Source organism: Colius striatus, chromosome Z (assembly GCF_028858725.1).
Source record: "Colius striatus isolate bColStr4 chromosome Z, bColStr4.1.hap1, whole genome shotgun sequence".
NCBI classification, from domain to species: Eukaryota; Metazoa; Chordata; class Aves; order Coliiformes; family Coliidae; genus Colius; species Colius striatus.
In genome coordinates, this window is record NC_084790.1 from 3,360,747 (window position 1) to 3,379,274 (window position 18,528).

The 18,528-nt window shown below is 53.2% G+C and overlaps 3 protein-coding genes across 7 annotated transcripts; 2 read left to right on the forward strand and 1 right to left on the reverse strand.

Annotated features, from left to right (window-relative positions):
• Window positions 1–286: 286 nt before the first annotated feature.
• Window positions 287–6,379, forward strand: KLHL11 (kelch like family member 11). Of its 4 annotated transcripts, none has more exons than XR_009820928.1 (4): window positions 287–768; window positions 845–3,253; window positions 4,063–4,093; window positions 6,311–6,329. XR_009820928.1 is itself a non-coding variant. In XM_010209462.2 (2 exons), exons 1-2 carry the CDS (start codon window positions 287–289, stop codon window positions 2,439–2,441), a joined length of 2,079 nt encoding a protein of 692 aa, XP_010207764.2. In that variant the 3' UTR covers window positions 2,442–6,184. The 4 variants fall into 4 exon arrangements, 1 of the variants encoding a protein (XP_010207764.2); XR_009820927.1 differs by lacking the exon at window positions 6,311–6,329 and adding an exon at window positions 5,948–5,980 and having other exon boundaries at window positions 845–3,543; XR_009820926.1 differs by having other exon boundaries at window positions 845–4,093; window positions 6,311–6,379.
• Window positions 1,398–18,373, forward strand: NT5C3B (5'-nucleotidase, cytosolic IIIB). 2 transcript variants are annotated; one of them, XM_062019414.1, is made up of 9 exons: window positions 1,398–1,456; window positions 13,150–13,248; window positions 13,827–13,896; window positions 14,375–14,421; window positions 14,915–15,000; window positions 15,240–15,329; window positions 16,245–16,407; window positions 17,389–17,589; window positions 18,207–18,373. In XM_062019414.1, exons 2-9 carry the CDS (start codon window positions 13,201–13,203, stop codon window positions 18,315–18,317), a joined length of 816 nt encoding a protein of 271 aa, XP_061875398.1. In that variant the 5' UTR covers window positions 1,398–1,456; window positions 13,150–13,200; the 3' UTR covers window positions 18,318–18,373. The 2 variants fall into 2 exon arrangements, with proteins under 2 accessions (XP_061875398.1, XP_061875397.1); XM_062019413.1 differs by lacking the exon at window positions 1,398–1,456 and adding an exon at window positions 12,813–12,858.
• Window positions 6,368–11,493, reverse strand: KLHL10 (kelch like family member 10). Its single transcript, XM_010209463.2, has 5 exons — window positions 10,928–11,493; window positions 9,916–10,405; window positions 8,739–9,356; window positions 7,453–7,602; window positions 6,368–6,739 (listed from the first exon to the last, which is right to left on the reverse strand). Exons 1-5 carry the CDS (start codon window positions 11,071–11,073, stop codon window positions 6,368–6,370), a joined length of 1,776 nt encoding a protein of 591 aa, XP_010207765.1. The 5' UTR covers window positions 11,074–11,493.
• Window positions 18,374–18,528: the final 155 nt, after the last annotated feature.

Here is an 18,528-nt window from a genome sequence, read left to right on the forward strand (position 1 = left end):
GCTACGGCGCTCGGCAGCGGGAGCTCCCTCAGGGCAGCGGCTCCCGCCTGGCCCCATCCCGCCTTTCGCCTGAGGCCGGGAGGGGGGGCTGCTGCCCTTGCCGCGGTGCTCGCTCAAACCCCTCCTCTGCTCACTGGGGAACACTCTGTCACCCTCCTTTTCCCCTCGGGTGACGGAGACCGGCCCCGCACGGATCGCGCCCCGGCCGCCATCGTCCCAGCGGCGGCAGCAGCGGGCCGCCAGGGGGCAGCATCGCGCGGCGCACGCGCCCTGGCCGTTCCCCGCCATGTCGGACAAAATGGCGGCGGCCGCTGCTTCTCCTCAGCCGCAGCCGGGCCCCGGCCCGCCGGCCCTGGAGGCCGAGAGCGGCCTCCCCCGCGGCGGTGGAGGCGGTGGGGTGGATGGGGAGGCTGAAGCGGAGGAGTTCGGGTGTCCGGCTCACTGCTCCGACCTGGCTTGGCGGCAGAACGAGCAGCGTCGGCACGGCCTGTTCTGCGACATCACTCTGGCGTTTGGCGGCGGGCGGCTCGGGGCGGCCCGCGAGTACCGGGCTCACCGCTCCGTCCTGGCCGCCGCCACCGAGTACTTCACTCCTCTGCTGTCGGGGGACTTCGCGGAATCGCGTTCGGGACGTGTGGAGCTGCAGAAGTGGAGCTCGGAGAGCGGTCCCGACCCCGACACGGTGGAGGCCGTCATCGGCTTCATGTACACCGGCACCATCCGCGTTAGCCCTGGCAACGTGCACGAGGTGCTGGAGATGGCGGACAGGTGAGTGTGGCCCAGGGGAGGCGGGGGTCGGTTGGTCGCCAGGCCGCAGCATCAGCCCCGTTCGTATGTCCTGCAGGTTTCTGCTGACGCGGTTAAAAGAGTTCTGTGGAGAGTTTCTGAAGAAGAAGCTCAACCTCTCCAACTGCGTCGCGGTTCACAGCTTGGCCCACATGTATTCCTTGAATCAGCTGGCCCTCAAAGCTCAGGATATGATCAGGAGAAACTTCCACAAAGTTATCCAGGACGAGGAGTTCTACACTTTGCCCTTTCACCTCATCAGAGATTGGCTCTCGGACTCGGAGATCACGGTGGACTCTGAAGAAATCCTCTTTGAGACAGTTTTGAAGTGGGTTCAGAAAAACCCCGAGGAGAGAGAGAAGTACTTTGAAGATCTCTTTAAGCTGCTTCGATTGTCCCAGATGAAACCCACTTACCTTACTCGCCACGTCAAATCTGAAATGCTGGTATCAAGCAATGAAGCCTGCGTTAAATTAGTGTCTGAAGCTGTGGAGAGTCATGCCTTGAGGTCTGAGAACCTACAGTCTGGTAACCTACAACATTCCACTTGTCCCGTAGCATTGTTGCCACGTTTTGGACAAAACATGGACGTCATTATGGTGATTGGTGGTGTGTCGGAGGGAGGAGATTACTTGAGTGAGTGCGTAGGATATTTCATCGATGAGGATAGGTGGGTAAACTTACCACACATACATAATCACCTTGATGGGCACGCTGTTGCTGTGACAGAGTCTTATGTTTATGTGGCAGGCTCCATGGAGCCAGGGTTTGCCAAGACTGTAGAAAGATACAACCCAAACAGAAATATTTGGGAGCAGGTTTCAAATCTGATAACCAGAAAGCATTCTTTTGGCCTTACTGAGGTTAAAGGGAACTTGTACAGTATTGGTGGACATGGCAATTTCAGTCCTGGCTTCAAAGATGTGGCCATTTATAATCCTGAGCACGACAAATGGCTTAACCTGGAGTCGGCACCAAAGATTCTTCGTGATGTCAAAGCTGTCTCTGTAGAAGACCGGTTTGTTTATGTTGCTGCTCGTACCCCGGTTGACAGTGACAGTGAGGATGGGTTGAGGGCAGTTATTATCAGATACGATGCTGAAACGAGGCAGTGGCAGGACGTAGAGTCTCTGCCCCTCATCGATAACTATTGCTCTTTTCAGATGTCTGTTGCTAACACAAACTTCTACCACACAGCATCGTGCTGCCCCAAGAGTTACCCCATAGATAACGAGGAAGCCACGGTAAAGATCTCTGGCAGGGCCTCGGATGAAATACTTGAAAGCTTACCCCCAGAGGTGCTTAGCATTGAAGGAGCAGCTATTTGTTATTACAAAGATGATGTTTTTATCATTGGGGGGTGGAAGAACAGCGATGATATAGACAAGCAGTACAGGAAAGAGGCCTATCGTTACTGTGCTGAGAGGAAGCGCTGGATGCTTTTGCCTCCTATGCCTCAGCCTCGCTGCAGGGCCACAGCCTGCCACGTGAGAATTCCTTTCAGGTGCTTGCAGGGAACGCAAAGATACCCCATGCCACAAAACTTGATGTGGCAGAAAGATAGAATAAGGCAAATGCAAGAAAGGCAGATGCAGGAAATACACCGACACTCCCTGAGCTTACGGAGAATGCCGCGCTCGCAGATCGAGTGCTGAGCTTCTGAAATGCCTCGTGAATCTAGGAGGCAAAGTGCTAAACCACTTCCTTAGGCTCGATATGTCTTTATAAGACACAAGGGCGTGGTTTGGATTCAGTGCATAAAAACAGCGGGTTTTAGGTATTTAAGATGGTCAGAAGTCGAGGGTGGATGGGAATCGAGAAACTGTGTGAGTCTGACAGTATTATTTCATGGTGCCCACGGAAGAACTGTATCCTGAAATGGGCCGAGAAATGTTACTTCTCTCTTCAGATCTTTGCTTTCATGGGGTTCTGTAGAGTTACTCTCTAACAGCTCTATTATGAAAATCAAAGGTCTCTATCTTAATAATTTAGTGGTTACATTTGTGTGTGCTCGACAGCACCCGTTTTATTTGCACTTAATAGATTGACATTCCTTTGGTCCTCTCCTCCTCAGTGACTAAACTCCACATGTTATTGGTGTTAGTGTACTTAGCTTTCCCAAGTTGGAGGCGAGTGCAATAGTTGTACCTGTATATGAAAAGCACAATCTTTCCTTATAAAGTGACTTCAGGATGTTTCTATGTGTATTAAATATTTTGTATCTGTGTGTTGTAGAGAGGCTGCAGAGTCCGTTTATAAACGGATGGCTGGAGGAACACAAGACACTTGCTAAGACAGAGAACTTGAGGTAGCAGATTTTTTTTCAGTTGTGTCAGAAGATTCTCTGAGTTTGTCATCAGCAGCTTCATTAGAAACTTGGGTCAGCAACCAGCCTGATGAAAGGAGTGAAAACCAGCAAAGTAGCCACCCACCAACAGTGACTGTTCACTTCTGGCAGTGTGGATTAGTAAGAACGAGATTATTTCTCAGTAATAGGTTGAAACCTGACTTGTAGACCCTTTCCCAAATATTGCACATGTTTTAATTCTAGTGAAAAAGTGATGAGAACAACCCCCACAAGCCTGTTTCCAACCTGACTTTGACAATCAGTACCCTTTGCCTTGGGTGTGCTTTCCTGAGAAACTTCTAGTAGCTGTGCTGCAGCGCTCCTTAACAATTCAGCACTTGGTGTATTCCTCCTGAAAGGAGATAGCTGATGTTTCAGGGTCTCAAAGCATTTGAATTTCCCCACCTAAGGTACAATTTAAGCTAATTTAAATGCTTTTTGGTGTTTTGAGGTGGTTTTACACAGACCAATGCCCCAGTTGGCTTTGGTTTGCTTCCTGCTATGCTCCCAAGGAACAGAATGTGGAATCTTTCCTTTGGAGTATCATTGCCACTCAGTTCACTGTCTTGCCACACACTCCTCCTCCCTGTTACTCCAGCAGGGTTTAGGTTATGAACAGATTTGAGTACCTCCTTTTCTTCCCCATCCTTCCCTTCATTTGAATGTTCCAGTTTTTCATGTGCAGCCTAACTCAGGATCTTAGGGAAGGGAAAGGGAGGAGTAACCAGGGTGTTCCACAACTTACACAGATAAATGTTGGAGAATCTGTTTACTATCTTGGGTTAATGTGATAGTTTGCTGGTGTTCTTGATATGGGCAACTTCTTTGCAAAAGAACTTCTCAACAGTTTGGAGTTTTTGTTTTGTTGTGGTTTGACTTTTTTTAATTGTTTAGCTTTCTGAGCTGATACTTCTCATTTTCTAATTCAGCAGGCAACCTAGATCATATCTGAAACACTGGGTAAGTCTTTCAACCATGTAGTGTATAAAGGTTTCTCTGATGTGTATGTTGCTTAATGCTCCACTTTGCAGTTCACTTGCCGCTTTTTGTATCAGTAACTTGTCTTTTTGTAACAGAAGAATATAGCCTTGTTTTAAAACAACACAAACCCCACTATTGACAAACAAACCTTGAAACTCTTAACAGCTTAGTCTCAATTTGTATTCTGTTTGCCTGTTGGATTGCTGTGCAAGGGCAGATTAAATTGTATGATGTTGGCCCAATGCAAGAGAGGAAGTGGGTGATCTTGTTCAGGTTTAAGGCTGATGTTCAGAAGTGACTGTTACCAAACAGGCTCATGCAGGCCTGTAAGTGAGAGGTTTGTTAGTGGAGTTTGGCCCATGAACCCTTGCAGACTTGGCTGGAGCAGAGTAAGCATCACTACAGCAGAGTTTGGGAGTAGAAGTGTGAAAATGCCTCACAGCTTTAGTACTAAATCTGTTGATACAGTTTAGACTTGTGGGAGCTGATTTTAAGATACTTCACCAGAGGCAGCTGAGAAGATTTTGCATCCTCCATCCCTCTGACTTTGCTATAGGGATTTACTGGGCAGTTAAGGGCAATAGTACCACCACAGCTCTGTCAGAGCCCTCTTGTAGCCTGTCAGCAAATAGGGACAGTTTGTAGGGAGAAACACCAAGATGATTATTCCAGTTGGAACATGAACTAAATAGCTTAACGTGTGGCAGCATGTAGCAAAGTTAGACACGAGAACAAACTTATTGCAGTCTTCCTAAGCAGAATTGATCCTGTACTTACCATGAGAACTTCTGCTATACAAGCTCTGTAGTTTACTAAAGACATTCCACACCACAACAACGTCAGAGGCGTGTGTTGTCTGGCCAGCTTAACTTGGGAATGCCAGCCAGTGTGGTATGCACTGTGTCTCCATATGCTGTTTGCATGGGGACTGATGGGCACTGCTCTTTTGTTATGCCAGTTCTGTGGAGTGTTTAAGTAGTTACTTTGGGGTTTTTTGAGCCTTGAGGTTTTAAGTGGACCAATTGCATTGCACATGGTTTGTAACTGACGAGTCTTAACTATCCATAGTATGACACATGTAGGTGTTTAGAAGAATTGCAATGTTGACTCTGGCTGTAGTTTAGCCCACTAACCTGTGAAATGCATATCAAATTCCTCGTGGCCCTTGACTGCCACAGCTTGCTGAGTGTTTATAAAAATCCCATAAACAAAATCCTGGGAGTTCTTTTCAGCATGTTTACAGTGGCTGGTGAATTGTCAGTAAGATCCTAGTGTGTGCTCAGTAAGTGTTGGAAGGCTGACTTCTGGCCTTCCTAAGGTAAGGGAACATCAGGTGGAGGTTTTTCCTCCTCCTGATGACAATCACACCGCTGTACCTGTACTGAATACCTGCCACAAAGTGCATGTTTCCTGTCCTGTCTTTCTGTTAGTGGAATAGGACGCATCCTGCCTGGCGCTCAGCGGTCGCTGTAGTCATTTCTTGGTGCCATATGTGTACAATACTATTTTCTAGCTGCCTGAATACTCTTGTTAGTATGTTTAGTTTCTGTGTGTCTTTTAACTCTTTTGCACATGGTAGGGTACCACTCCAGAAGTCAAAAGAGACCGTGCCATCTTTTTAGCATGCGTTATATCTACACCAAGCGTTCTGCTCTCCTGTTTCAATATGAATTTTCTCCACTGCAGTAAGTGTTAAAGTCAGAACAATTGGCTCGAGACCTAAAGTGGAAGTCTGACAAAACAGGTGCTGAGGATGTAACCCTGTTACTAATATGAATGTAAAGCATGGAACTAACGAGGTGCTTGAAGACCACTAATAGATACTCCTCGTAGGTCCATGTCTCTGTGGATCACAGCAGCTGCACTCTCCTGTCAATAGTAATGTAGCCTTCAGCAGATTGCTTTGGGGAAGCAGCACGCCTGTCCTTAACTCCCAGTAAGGTAAAGTAGTACGTGTGTATAGGACATTTAAAACAAACCCTACTGGAATGTTCTTCACCTTAAATACACTGTACTAAAGTCTATTGTAAGGATTGAATTGATGAAAATAAACCTTTTATTTCTCTAGTATTCTGTTGTACCTTCTGTTTTCTAAGCTGCTGCGTAGGCTGTGGCTGACGCTCGTGTTTTGCAGTGCCACAGAGTGAAAGTTTCAAATACTAACCATTCTTTTGGTCTGAATCAATTGCTTTATAGAACAACTGGATACACGCACTTGCTGCTCAGAAGACCACTTCAGCTAAGTGGAGCCGTTTATTCAGACAGGCTACGTGTTGAAAGGCTCAAACAGATTTCCTTGGGAGAGTTCTCCATGAAGGTGTCTCGTTTGCTGACGTAGTCCCTGACATTAGGCAGACCTGGCACCACGCAGCAGCTCAGAGCACTGCGGTTTATGCTCATGTCCTGAATCTCGTACCACTCGTTGGTCCTGTCGTAGTAACACTCCACAGTCAACGTAGTGGAAAAGCCATTAAAGCCACCAGCCACAAACAAAATGTCATCCACCGCTTCGATGCCGAAGTTGCTGCGAGGGCTGAACATGTGAGGGATATCGTTCCACGTGTTGGAATCGGGGCTGTAAGCTTCCGCGCTCCAAAGCCGTCTGCTGCCGTCAAACCCTCCGACCTGGGAGTGACAAAGGGACAAGAACGTGGTCTTTCCTCAGGCTTCGTGCATGGTAAGGTGGTGACTGGTCCTGCCTGGCTGGCTTCAGTTCGAGCATTGCTGAGCATGGGATCTCAAAACACCATGTGTGGCATCTTGCAGCTTGCTCCCTTGTTCTTTCTGGAACTGCTAAAAGTATCCTGAGCAACGGTCAGATTTTACATTTCTACAGTGCAAGTGCAGTACATGGGCAGGGTAAACAGGACCAAGCAGGTGTTCTGTGCTGCTGATGCTGTTGGCAGCAAGTCATTGCTGCAGCTGATTAAAAATTGCCCACACTTCTTTCACAGCAAGAAATGTGCAGGTGATAATATTGAGGAAATGGGCTCAAGTTGCCCCAGGGGAGGTTGAGATTGGAGCTGTGGCAGAACTGTTCCCCTGAGAGGGGTGCCAGCCCCTGTGCCAGGCTGCCCAGGGAGCTGGGGGAGTGCCCAGCCCTGGAGGGATCCCAAAGCCATGGAGCTGAGGTGCTGAGGGCCAGGGGCTAGTGGTGGGCTGGGCAGGGCTGGGACTTGATCTCAAAGATCTTTTCGAACCAAACCAATTCTATGGAGGTGTATTGAGCATTCTGGCTTTAAATCTCAACAAGCAAACGTCCAACCTGAAAACTGAGGGCATGGAGGTGAGCAAAACTGAGTAGCACGAGTGGTGGGTGTTTGGCAGTGTGCTCTTACCGCATACACTTTGCCTCTGTACGCGATCACTCCCACTCCACTCCGTCTGCTTCTCATCGAGGTTATAAGGGACCACTGTCTGGTCATGGGGTTGTAAGCCTCAGCTGTCATCAAACACTCATGTCCGTTGAACCCGCCACAGATATACACCTGTTGGCAAGAGAGGAAGAGTGAGCAGAGCAATTACACGTGTGTGGTGGGGCTGGATTTTGGGGGTGTGGGAGGGGGAGTGTTTTGTTTTTAATGGGAACGGTCCTGTCCTGGATTTGAAGCACAAGTGCACTGAGTGATGCAGGACAGGAAGACTAGGCCCTATGTTTCCTGAACTGCATGAAGCAGATAGGCACTGTGTTTCGCTGTCTGGTAGAAAGTGAGCTCGTGGTGGTGAGCAGCTGTGAGGAGTTTTGGCACTGCTGCCTGTGTCTCTGCTACACCAGGCAGTTGCTGCCTCTTAGATTTGCCTCTGTAGCTCCAGGATTTTATTAATAAGGTTGATGTGAGCTTTCTTCCTCTTTATTTTAAATGCTTCATCACATTAAAGGCAGCATTTGACACCTTTCCTGCTCACATAGCTCCTCTTTTCTATCTAGATGACAAGCTCAGAGTTGTAGCTGTTTGTTGTGAGGCCAGTAGGCTGACAGAGGTTCTGGGCTCCCCAGCTCCAAAGGGACAGGGAACTGCTGGAGAGAAGCCAGCACAGGGCCAGCAAGATGATCAGGGCACTGGAGCATGTTCCTGCTGAGGAAAGGCTGTGGGCCCTGGGGTTGTTCAGCCTAGGAAGAGAAAGCTGAAGGGGGAACTCATCAGCACAGGTGCCTAAAGGGTGGGTGTCAGGAGGATGGGGTGACCCGTTTTTCTGTAGTGTCCAGTGACAGGACAAGGGGTGATGGACAAAAGCTTGAACACAAAAAGTTCCACTGAAACACAAAGAGAAGCTTTTTTGGTGCTGAGGTGAGAGAGCCCTGGCCCAAGCTGCCCAGGGAGGGTGTGGAGGCTCCTTCTTCCTAACCTGCCTGGACACATTCCTGTGCCCCCTGACTGAGGGGGCTTTAGCAGGGGGGTTGGGCTGGATGAGCTCTGAAGGACCCTTCCAACCCCCACCATCCTACTGTGGGATTCCATCAGGCACATAACGCAGTAAGAGACTGAGCTCTGTGAAAGTCCCTCCCTCACTGTGTGCGGTATGAAAGCCCAGGCCCTTGCACACCAGAGTTTGTTTGGTTCCTGCTCAGTGCCCTTCAGCCTTGCTTGCCCTCCAGCTTCCAGTGACCTCAGGGTGCATTCACCTTGCCGTTGAGCGCAGTGGCGCTGGCATCACTCCTCTGCTCGTGCATGGGGGCAATCAGCGTCCACTGGTTGGTCTCTGGCTCGTACTTCTCGGCCGTGTTGAGGCGCACGTGCCCGTCAAACCCTCCCATGGCGTAGATGAAGCCGTCGAGCACGGCCACGCTGATGTAGCAGCGCCGGGCGTGCATGGGGGCGACTTGCTGCCACGTTTTGTGAAGCAGGTTGAACCGCTTGACGTTGTTGAAATAATCCATGCTGTCAAATCCTCCGATGATGTAGATGAAGCCTTTTAAATAAGCCGCCCCATGATAGGCGACGGGATCTTCTCCCATATCCGTGAGGGTCATCCAGTTGTCTGCGCGGGTGTCGTACGTCTCGATGGTGTTGATCGGGCTCCCTTCGCTCCAGCCCCCGATGGCAAAGAGGACGGCAAAGGGCAGTCGGCGCCGGCTGAGCAAGCTGGCAGATTTGGAGCAGGGTGTGCCTTGCCCGTTCAGATTGTACATACAGGTTAGTGTGCTGATGATGAGAGCTTTGCACTCCTCATTGCCCTGCACGTAATTGTGCTTTTTGATGTTTTTCATGAAGTTCTCTTCATTTACCAGAACCAGTCGAACCTGAGAAAGGCAAACAGGGAAGGTTAGGATATTAACACAGACGGTTTACACCTTGGCACCCTGTGTGGATCGCCTCAGTGCTGGGTGGCTTTGCTTTCAGGCTACAGAGTTGTCTAAAGCTTATTAGAGAACCAGAGAATTAAATACATAGTCTTTAGCTAGTCCAGAAAGAGGTGTGCACTTGATTTCATGGCAGGGAGCCTGCCACTGCCTTGGCATGGACTGAACTGGCTCTAACACCCGCTCTGTGCCTAGTATAGCTTGCCCAGGCAGCTGCTCATAAACTTTGTAGAGATAACCTTGTCCCAGGTGAACATGGGGCCTTCCTGGATGTGAGGAATAATTAAAGCTCTAAACATGAGGAAATGTGCACTTAAAAGGTTTGCCCCAGCCTCCAGTGCAGGATCTTTAGCCCGTGCCCCAGCAGAGCACTAGCCTAATGGTCTGAAAGCTCCTTAGTCTTTGTTAGGAGGCTACAATTCCCCACAGTCTTAGAAGCAAAGCCAAGCAGCTCTGGCTCAGCTGCCTCATGCCTGGCTCTGCAGAGCAGAGCACTGACCTTGCTCAGCAAGACTGCGATGTGCTGCTTCCTGTTCTGTGGGTCGTGAGAAATCCACTTCACGACAGCTTTGAACACGGTCTCCTCGTGTATCACGTTGAGCTCATCCTGCTCAATGATGCGCTCGAGGTCGCTGATGGAGAGATCTACAAACTCTGGAGACTCCTTGGCTACGTCCTCAAAGTGATAGAGGATGAACATAAAGGCTGCTTCTTGCAGCTCAGGAAGGTAGTAGTAACTTGTGAGTCGGAAGATGCCAATGCAGTTTTGCAAGCAGAGCTGGGATTTTAAGAAGCTGCAGCACAGCCTGACGAGGCCAGTGACATTGAACTGGTCTGCAGCAGTTAGCAAACTTTGGACGTTGTCCTCAGTGACCAGCACTGACCTGTTGTAGGCATACTCAATAATGAGCTTCATCATTTCGGGTGAAACACCAGGGATTTTATACACTTCCTTCTCTGAGTTATTCCAGCTGCTGGTAAACAACGACCTGAAAGAAAAAGCCCCAAAGCAGTGCTGGAGGAAAAACCAGCTTTGCCTGTGTTAAACCCTGACCCCATTGCCCTGTTGCTTTCCCCAGGCACCAATTTGGGCACTGGCAGGAGCCAGGGCAGGAGGCCACACTGGGTATTAATTAATGTTTTACTAGCTGATTGTTTTAAAAAGGAGTCACAGCCTCTGGCTGTGGACAGAGAGCAGTAAGAGTGCTTCAACAAGAATACCAGAGAGTAATGGTGCATGGGGATGGAAAACCTGCTGCCTCATGGCCAGTTAGCCAGGCTGGCTGTGCTCTCAGCCCTGCACCACATCTGAGGTCTCGTCAGACACCACTTTCCAGGACTGCTGTTCTAGGCTGTGGATTGATTCTGGTGCCCAGCCCAGTTCCAGGAGTATGGGGAACTGCTGGATGGGAGTTTTAGTGCAGGTGTGAGCACTGGAGACGCACTAAGGCAGCATGAGCCAGGCTACGAAATACTGCTTGTCCCTAAACCCTCTTGTTTCAGGCACTCACCTGAAATAGGCACTGCAGGTGCAAAGGATGTTCTTGTGAGCACTGAACTCAACACCGTCCACAGTGATGATCACATCACAGAGTTTCTTTTCCAGGCGAAGCTCATTGAAAATGTTGCAAGCCATACCACTCATCTTCCTCTCCATGTCTGAGGGTAGATACCTGGTGAGCACCAAGGCATGCCCACCTTGAAGCCTGAGGTGTGCTGGGACGTGTTTCTCCCTGAGGTGCTACAGGGATTCTTCAGAGTGCTTTTGCATTGCCTGGTTGCTATGGAGACACTTCATAAAGGGGCAGGGGGGCAGCTGGGGCCGGTTACCACTGCAGCAGTAACCAGCTTGGATGGGCAGGCAGCAGAGTCCTGGCACTTGCCAACCCCAGCCAAAGGATGCTGGGCTCTGGATCTATATGTTGCCAATGGCTGCTCTGAGCCAAACCAGCCTTTTGATTCCTCTGCAGCATTCAGATAGTGTTTAGCCTTGATATAAAGCTCAACAAATGGTGAGCACTGACTGCCCTCGTACTAGCTCACTCCAGAGGAAACTGAGATGTCAGTGATGAACCCACGAGTGCTCTGTCACTGCCACGTCTGCTGCCGATGTGGAGGGATGGAGGAAGCAGAGTTCGGGGACGGGCAGCCCTGTCCCGACTCCTCTCTGGCTTGGCTCACGGCCAGCTGCTTTTCCTCTGCGCTTTGGCTGTCTGTAGCTCACACGTGTGCCGGGGAGCACCTCCGTGAGGGTCTCACTGCGGGAAAACACTTGGGGCATCTTTTTCACATCCGTGTTCGTGTGGAGTTGTTTGGGTTTTTTTTTTTTTTTAAGCTAAGCGAGTTTTTGCGGTGACTCTCGAGGCCGTGCGAGGGGGGAAAAACACCGACCTTTACCATTTAACCCTTCGCCTCTCCTTTCTCTTTCGCCTTCCCGCCTCGGGGCGTGTTGCAGAGGAAACGCAACGGCGGTTTCGGACAAGGGGCGGAGCGGGCAGCCCCGGGCACCCTCCGAGCACTCCCGCTCGGGCTCCGGGGAGCGTCCGGCACCCTCCGAGCACTCCCGCTGCGGTCCGGGGAGCGTCCCGCACCCCCCTGCGGCATCGCTCCGGCCCCGGGGGGCGTCCGGCACCTCCCTGCGGCATCGCTCCGGCTCCGGGGGGCGTCCGGCACCCCCCTGCGGCATCGCTCCGGCCCCGGGGAGCGTCCGGCACCCCCCTGCGGCATCGCTCCGGCCCCGGGGAGCGTCCCGCACCCCCCTGCGGCATCGCTCCGGCCCCGGGGGGCGTCCGGCACCCCCCTGCGGCATCGCTCCGGCCCCGGGGGGCGTCCCGCACCCCCCTGCGGCATCGCTCCGGCCCCGGGGGGCGTCCGGCACCTCCCTGCGGCATCGCTCCGGCCCCGGGGAGCGTCCGGCACCCCCCTGCGGCATCGCTCCGGCCCCGGGGGGCGTCCCGCACCCCCCTGCGGCATCGCTCCGGCCCCGGGGGGCGTCCGGCACCCCCCTGCGGCATCGCTCCGGCCCCGGGGGGCGTCCGGCACCCCCCTGCGGCATCGCTCCGGCCCCGGGGGGCGTCCCGCACCCCCCTGCGGCATCGCTCCGGCCCCGGGGGGCGTCCGGCACCCCCCTGCGGCATCGCTCCGGCCCCGGGGAGCGTCCGGCACCCCCCTGCGGCATCGCTCCGGCCCCGGGGAGCGTCCCGCACCCCCCTGCGGCATCGCTCCGGCCCCGGGGGGCGTCCGGCACCTCCCTGCGGCATCGCTCCGGCCCCGGGGAGCGTCCGGCACCCCCCTGCGGCATCGCTCCGGCCCCGGGGGGCGTCCCGCACCCCCCTGCGGCATCGCTCCGGCCCCGGCAGCTGCAACGGCCGCGGCGCCGCCCCCGCGCCGGCTCCTCCTCGCGGCTGCGCGGCCCCGGCGCGGCGCAGAACGGAGCGAGATGGTGAGAGCGGGGCCTGTGGGGCTGGGGTCGGGCGCCGGGAGCCAGGCCCGGCGGTTCTAAGGTGCAGGGTGGCGGGAGAAGCGGGCGGGGGGGGAGGCAAAGGCTGGCGCCGAAGGAGAGAGGACCCTTGGAGGGCAGGGCTGGAGGGAGGGTCGGTGGGTTAGGGGGAGGAGGAGAACGCGAGCATCCCTCTCCATCCCGGAGAGGGTGCAGCGGGAGCTGGAGGGCGTCGGTCCCCAGGGACGGTGTCCGTTGGGAGTGTCGCTGAACGAAGGGGGCTTTTGCCTGTAGGTGCCTGAGCTGGAGAAAGCCACAGTCCGGATACAACAGCCGGAGCGCGTGATGGGGATAATCCGGTCCATCAAGGAGCAGGGGATGAACAAGCTGCAGGTACTGGCCCTTTCTGGCTCCTCTGTGATGGGTCTGGCCCGGCTGAGAGCTGCTGATGAGTTGCTCTCACCTTCTGTCCTTGTCTTCAGCTGCCGTCGCTTCCTCAGCCCTCCCAGCCACGTGCAAGGAAGCACCTTCTTACATCTTTTGCGGGTGGAGAGGGAGAAACCCCAGACAAGACAAGAGGGAGGAGGGGGCTATTCTTCTTGCCAAGGCCCTGGCTAACGAGCTGTCCGTGGATGGGGCTCTTTCTTCCCTGTTATGCAAGCTATAAATATGAGCCAATCCCCAGACACTCCCCTCCGCCCCCTCCACCCACAGCAGTAAGTCAGCAGGATTAAGCCATTTGGTGCTGATAAGAGTGGTGGGGTGGGAGGGGTGCTGGCTGTCTCAGATGCAGACATCTGCTTCACGGCTGGCAGGAGCATCAGCACCCGTTGCTGCGAGTCTGCACGCTCAGATGGGACCTGCCAGGGCTGGATTTGCATCCTTGCAAGCTGGCAGCACCCTTGGCCAGCCACAGCGAAGGCACAGCCCCTGTGGGTCATGCACAGATTTGGTATTGTCTCCCCTTCCAGGTCATTTCTGACTTCGACATGACGCTGAGCAGGTTTGGGTGCAACGGCAGGCGCTGCCCCACTTCACACAGTGAGTTGAAGCTGTTGTTTGGACTGGTGCTAATTCCATTTGCTTTCTGTGTTTGTGTTCTCAGGCTCTGTGGCTCCTGTTATCCCCTGCCTTCCTCCTTTGCCAAGCCTGACCATTTCCTCCTGTTCTCCCAGTGCAGCTCAGGGCCTTGGCTACTTGCAGCAGCAGCTGCTGACCCCCAGGCAGCCCATAACTCATTGCAGAAACTCTCTCCTGCTCTTGCTGCCTCTTCTAATGCATTCATCCTGCAGCTTGCCAGCATTGGTGCTGCTCTTTCCCAGCCGAGCAGTGTCCTGCTGCAGGTTCAGTGGGAGCTGAACTCTCAACTGCTGTGTTGAGACCCCACAGCAAGGCTGTGCTTGGGTCAATGTGCCACACACGGCTCATTTTTGGGAAGGGCTGGCACTGGAGAGCTGCCTTTTAGAAAGCCTTTTCACGTTTCTGGGCTACAACAGTGGCATTTTATTGTCTTTTACAGATATCCTTGATAACAGTCGTGTTATCAGTGAGGATGGGAAGAAGAAGGTAGGTGCTGATCTGTAAGGCACTGCTGCTTGGCTCTGTTTTTCATCCCTATCACCATCGTCAGGAGGTTGTACTGGCTCTTGTGACAGCTCTCCAAGCTGCACCTCGCTTCCAGAGCAGAGAATGGGGCAAGTGTCCAGGCTGCATTTCAGCCAGAGGACATAGAAGAAGAAGTTAAAAAGGGAAATCTAATTTGCATGCTCAGCTGTGCACATTTTTGGTATGGTAAGAGGAGGAAGAGTCGTGTGTGTGTGCATCTGCACGTGCAACATTTGCAGCAAGGCGAGAGTCAGCCAGGCTGCTAGAGGGTTAATGCTTCCTCCCCACAGCTCCACATTTGCCCAGAGTGCAGTTGTTTAGTGAAAACAGTTTTGGTTCTGTTTCCCATTAGGAAAGTGTGATGCTTTGGAGGAATTTAGAAGTGCTTTTGTTGTTGTTTACAGCCTCTTTAGAAATGATGCTCACTCCCTTCTTTATCTGTACGACCCTCCAGCTGAAAGATCTGCTGCACCATTACTATCCCATTGAAATCGATCCCAACCGGACCCTGGAAGAGAAATGTCCCCTCATGGTGGAGTGGTGAGTGTTTCTCTGTGATGAGCTTCACCTTGTCCTGGCAATTTCTTGCCTGAGGACTATAAACCACAAGGCTTGAACTGCCTCTAGACTCAGTGGCAGTCCTGGGAAGTTTTAGTTGGTGTTTTTCTGACTGCCTTAAGGTTGCTGCCTAGGTTGGACTTGGATGATCTTGTAAGGTCCCTTCCAACCTGTAAGGTTATGTGATTCTGTGTGAAGCTCACTCTGCTGCCTTTCCCTAGGTGGACCAGGGCCCACGAGCTGCTGTCACAGCAGAGGATCCAGAAGGGCGACATAGCCCAGATCGTCAGAGAATCAGATGTGATGCTGAGGTATGGGCTCAGGGTTTGTCTCCTGCCACTGCAAGAGGTCTCCTTGTGTTCACCCTGACCTGGGCATGCTGCAGATGCAAATCTGCCTTCCTTCCTGGGGCTGAGCTCTAATACAAAGAGCTAAAAGTCAGTGCCAAGAGCAGCAGCCTGAACTCACTGCCTGGCTGCTCACTGCTGACTCCTTCCTTCTCCCTTGAGTCTTGGCAAGGAGAGGCTGAGGGGGTGGGTGATGGGCAGAGCTCTCTGTTTGCAGGGCTGGGTAGGAGAGCAGCATGTAGCTCCCTTCTTCCAGGAGAGAATTTCACTGCAACTGCTGGGCCTTATCCAGGCCCTTGGCTCAGCATCAAGTTTCACCCACAGTACAAGGGTATTGCATGAGAACTTACTGCTGGAGTTGGCCTTGGCAGCAGTGGTCCTAAAACCAGCTCAGGGAGCCTTAGTTGGAGTGAGCTGCCAGTCACAGAGAGGAGATGGTGCCGTCTGTCTGTGTTTTTATGAGCCCAAGTTCGCTTTCTGCACAGAAATGGTGTCCTGGCAGGCTGAGACTGTCTGATCATCCTCACAGCTAGTCTGGTCTGTTACACCAGGTTTCTGAGTGAGTTGGCAGCACCTGCTCTCCTGGAGATGATGTGCAAACTGCTCTTGTGCTGCGTGTTCCTGTGCAGCTCCCTGCTCAGGTCCCTGCTCCCAGGAGAGATCTGGGCTTCTGCTGCACACCCCTTGCACAGTGACCACCACAGAAACCCTGGTGCCACAAAAACCTCCTGCTTTTTGCAGAGCTGACGTGTGTATTTCTGTTTGGGAAGGCCCAGGCAGAAAGAGGAGCCTTGTAGCTGGGCTGAGGGTACAGCAGTCACCTCTCTGCCAGCTGGGAGGGGGTAATGCAACACTCTGTAACAGGCATTTCTGCTCTAGGGACGGGTTCAATGAATTCTTTGATCAGCTGCATAAGTACAACGTCCCCCTGTTCATCTTCTCTGCTGGAGTTGGTGACATCCTTGAGGAGATCATCCGTCAGGCCAATGTCTTCCACTCAAACGTCAACGTGGTGTCCAACTACATGGACTTTGATGATAAGGTGAGTTTCTGCATCATGGATGTGTGGTGTCATGAGTTACCAGCTGCCTGGTAACCTTTCCCAAAGTATTTGATCCCTGCAGATGGAATTGCCCCTTTGCTGGGTCACGGGAGGGCTCTGAAGGTTGGTCATGCCCTCCCATCCCATCTGCCTGCAGGGACTGCAACCTGCTGCCACCATAGCAGTTCTCTGAACATCAGCCCTGGGGGGTGTTGGAGGTTCCTCTGCCCTCAGCAGGAGCTGGATCAGCAGTGAGAGCGAGCAGAGGACAGAGGAGGTGGGCTGACAGATTACAAGAGCAACTGAGCATCTGCTCATGGTCTCGGGGGCTCCTCACTTTTCAAACTGGTTTTGTGGTGGCAGAAGGGGCACTGCTGCCTCTGTGTCTCACTGTGTGCTCCTTCCTGGGGCTGAGTGAGGATGGAGTTAACTGACTGCAGAGGTTTCTCCTGATCTGAAGGCCAGATGTCTTTTATAGCAGTTTGGGAGGCTTTTGTTGATGTACTAAAGCCTGAAAAGTCCCAATGCACACTAGAAAATTGCACGTCTCTCACAATGAAGCCCTCTGTTCCCACGGGTGCTGTGTTGGGACAGGCAGTCCTCAGCGAGCATGGGACAGTGTGACAGCCCTGCCTTCTGCAAGGGCCTTGCTCTGCCTCAGGCATCCCCTCACTGCAGCTTTCAGTGGCCTCTGACCAGCTCCAGAGCAACTCAGAGCCCCAACCAAGCCCTCTGGCACCTCCATCCTTTGGGTGTGTTCTCCCCACCTGGGAGGTGTTGGCCCCAGGGGGACTCCTGGGGACTGTCCCCAGGCATTTCGTGGCTGCTGGGTTTCCAGACTCCTTGGGGATGTCTCCAAGATGAGAGCTGGTGCTCCATGAGCATCGCCCCTCTTTTCCTATCCCAGAAAGAGCACTGAGGCTGCATCACAGCAGAGGGATCGCTGTGGGATCAGTCTGTCTGTCTGTCCTGTCTGCACAGGGAGTCCTGACTCGTTTCAAGGGACCTCTCATCCACACCTACAACAAGAACAACAGTGTCCTGCAAGGAACAGAGTATTTCCAGCAGCTGAGCACGAGGACGAGCATCATCTTGCTGGGAGACTCCATGGGTGACCTGACGATGGCAGATGGGGTTCCCAGCGTGGAGAACATCCTCAAGATCGGCTTTCTCAACGACAAGGTGGGTGTGAGAAGCAATTGTCTCACTTCCCTGCCAGCCTTCCCCAGGGGAAAAGCCTGAGGGACAGCAGAGAGAGGCAGGTGGCTGCCTGAGTGATTTGAGGGGTGTAAGAGATTCATATGATCTCCCATGGGTTGTGTGGAGGGAGCTGGGGGATACGTACTGAGCTCCTGATGGACCTGGGGCATTGCCAGGGTGGTTATTGACCTCTCTTTTCCATAGCATCTCTTCTCCCTAGTAACAGATGATAGGACAAGAGGAAACAGGCTCAAGTTGCCGCAGGGGAGGTTGAGATTGGAGCTGGGGCAGAACTGTTTCCCTGAGAGGGGTGTCAGGCCCTGTACCAGGCTGCCCATGGAGCTGGGGGAGTGCCCAGCCCTGGAGGGATCCCAAAGCCGTGGGGCTGAGGTGCTGAGGGCTGTGGGTCAGTGGTGGGCTGGGCAGGGTGAGGGCAGGGCTGGGACTGCAGGAGCTTCAAGGGCTTTTCCAACCAAAATGATTCTGTGATCAGAGAGGCTGTGGGTACAGCATCTTCACTCTCAGCTGGTGTTGTTTACAGTCCTCTCCTCTCTCTGTGGCCCTCTCCTCCCCACCCCATCCCCATGGCCACACTGCAGGTGGAAGAGCGGAGGGGGAAGTACCTGGATGCCTACGACATCGTGCTGGAGAGCGACGAGACGCTGGATGTGGTCAACGGGATTCTCCGGTACGTCCTCACTGAGACATGAGCTGGAGAGGCCCCTCAGCCACACACCCGGGCAGTAAACATCCTTCTCTCAACAAAGCTGGAGTAGATCTGGTACCTGCTGGCCTCCATCCTGATGCTGGGCAGGCTCCCTGCCCTGTCTCTCCTGTGTTGTGCTCATCACTAACCCGCTTCCGTCAGCCCTGGGGAGGGAGGAGTGAGATGGAGGAAACTTCTCCACTCCCTTTACCCAA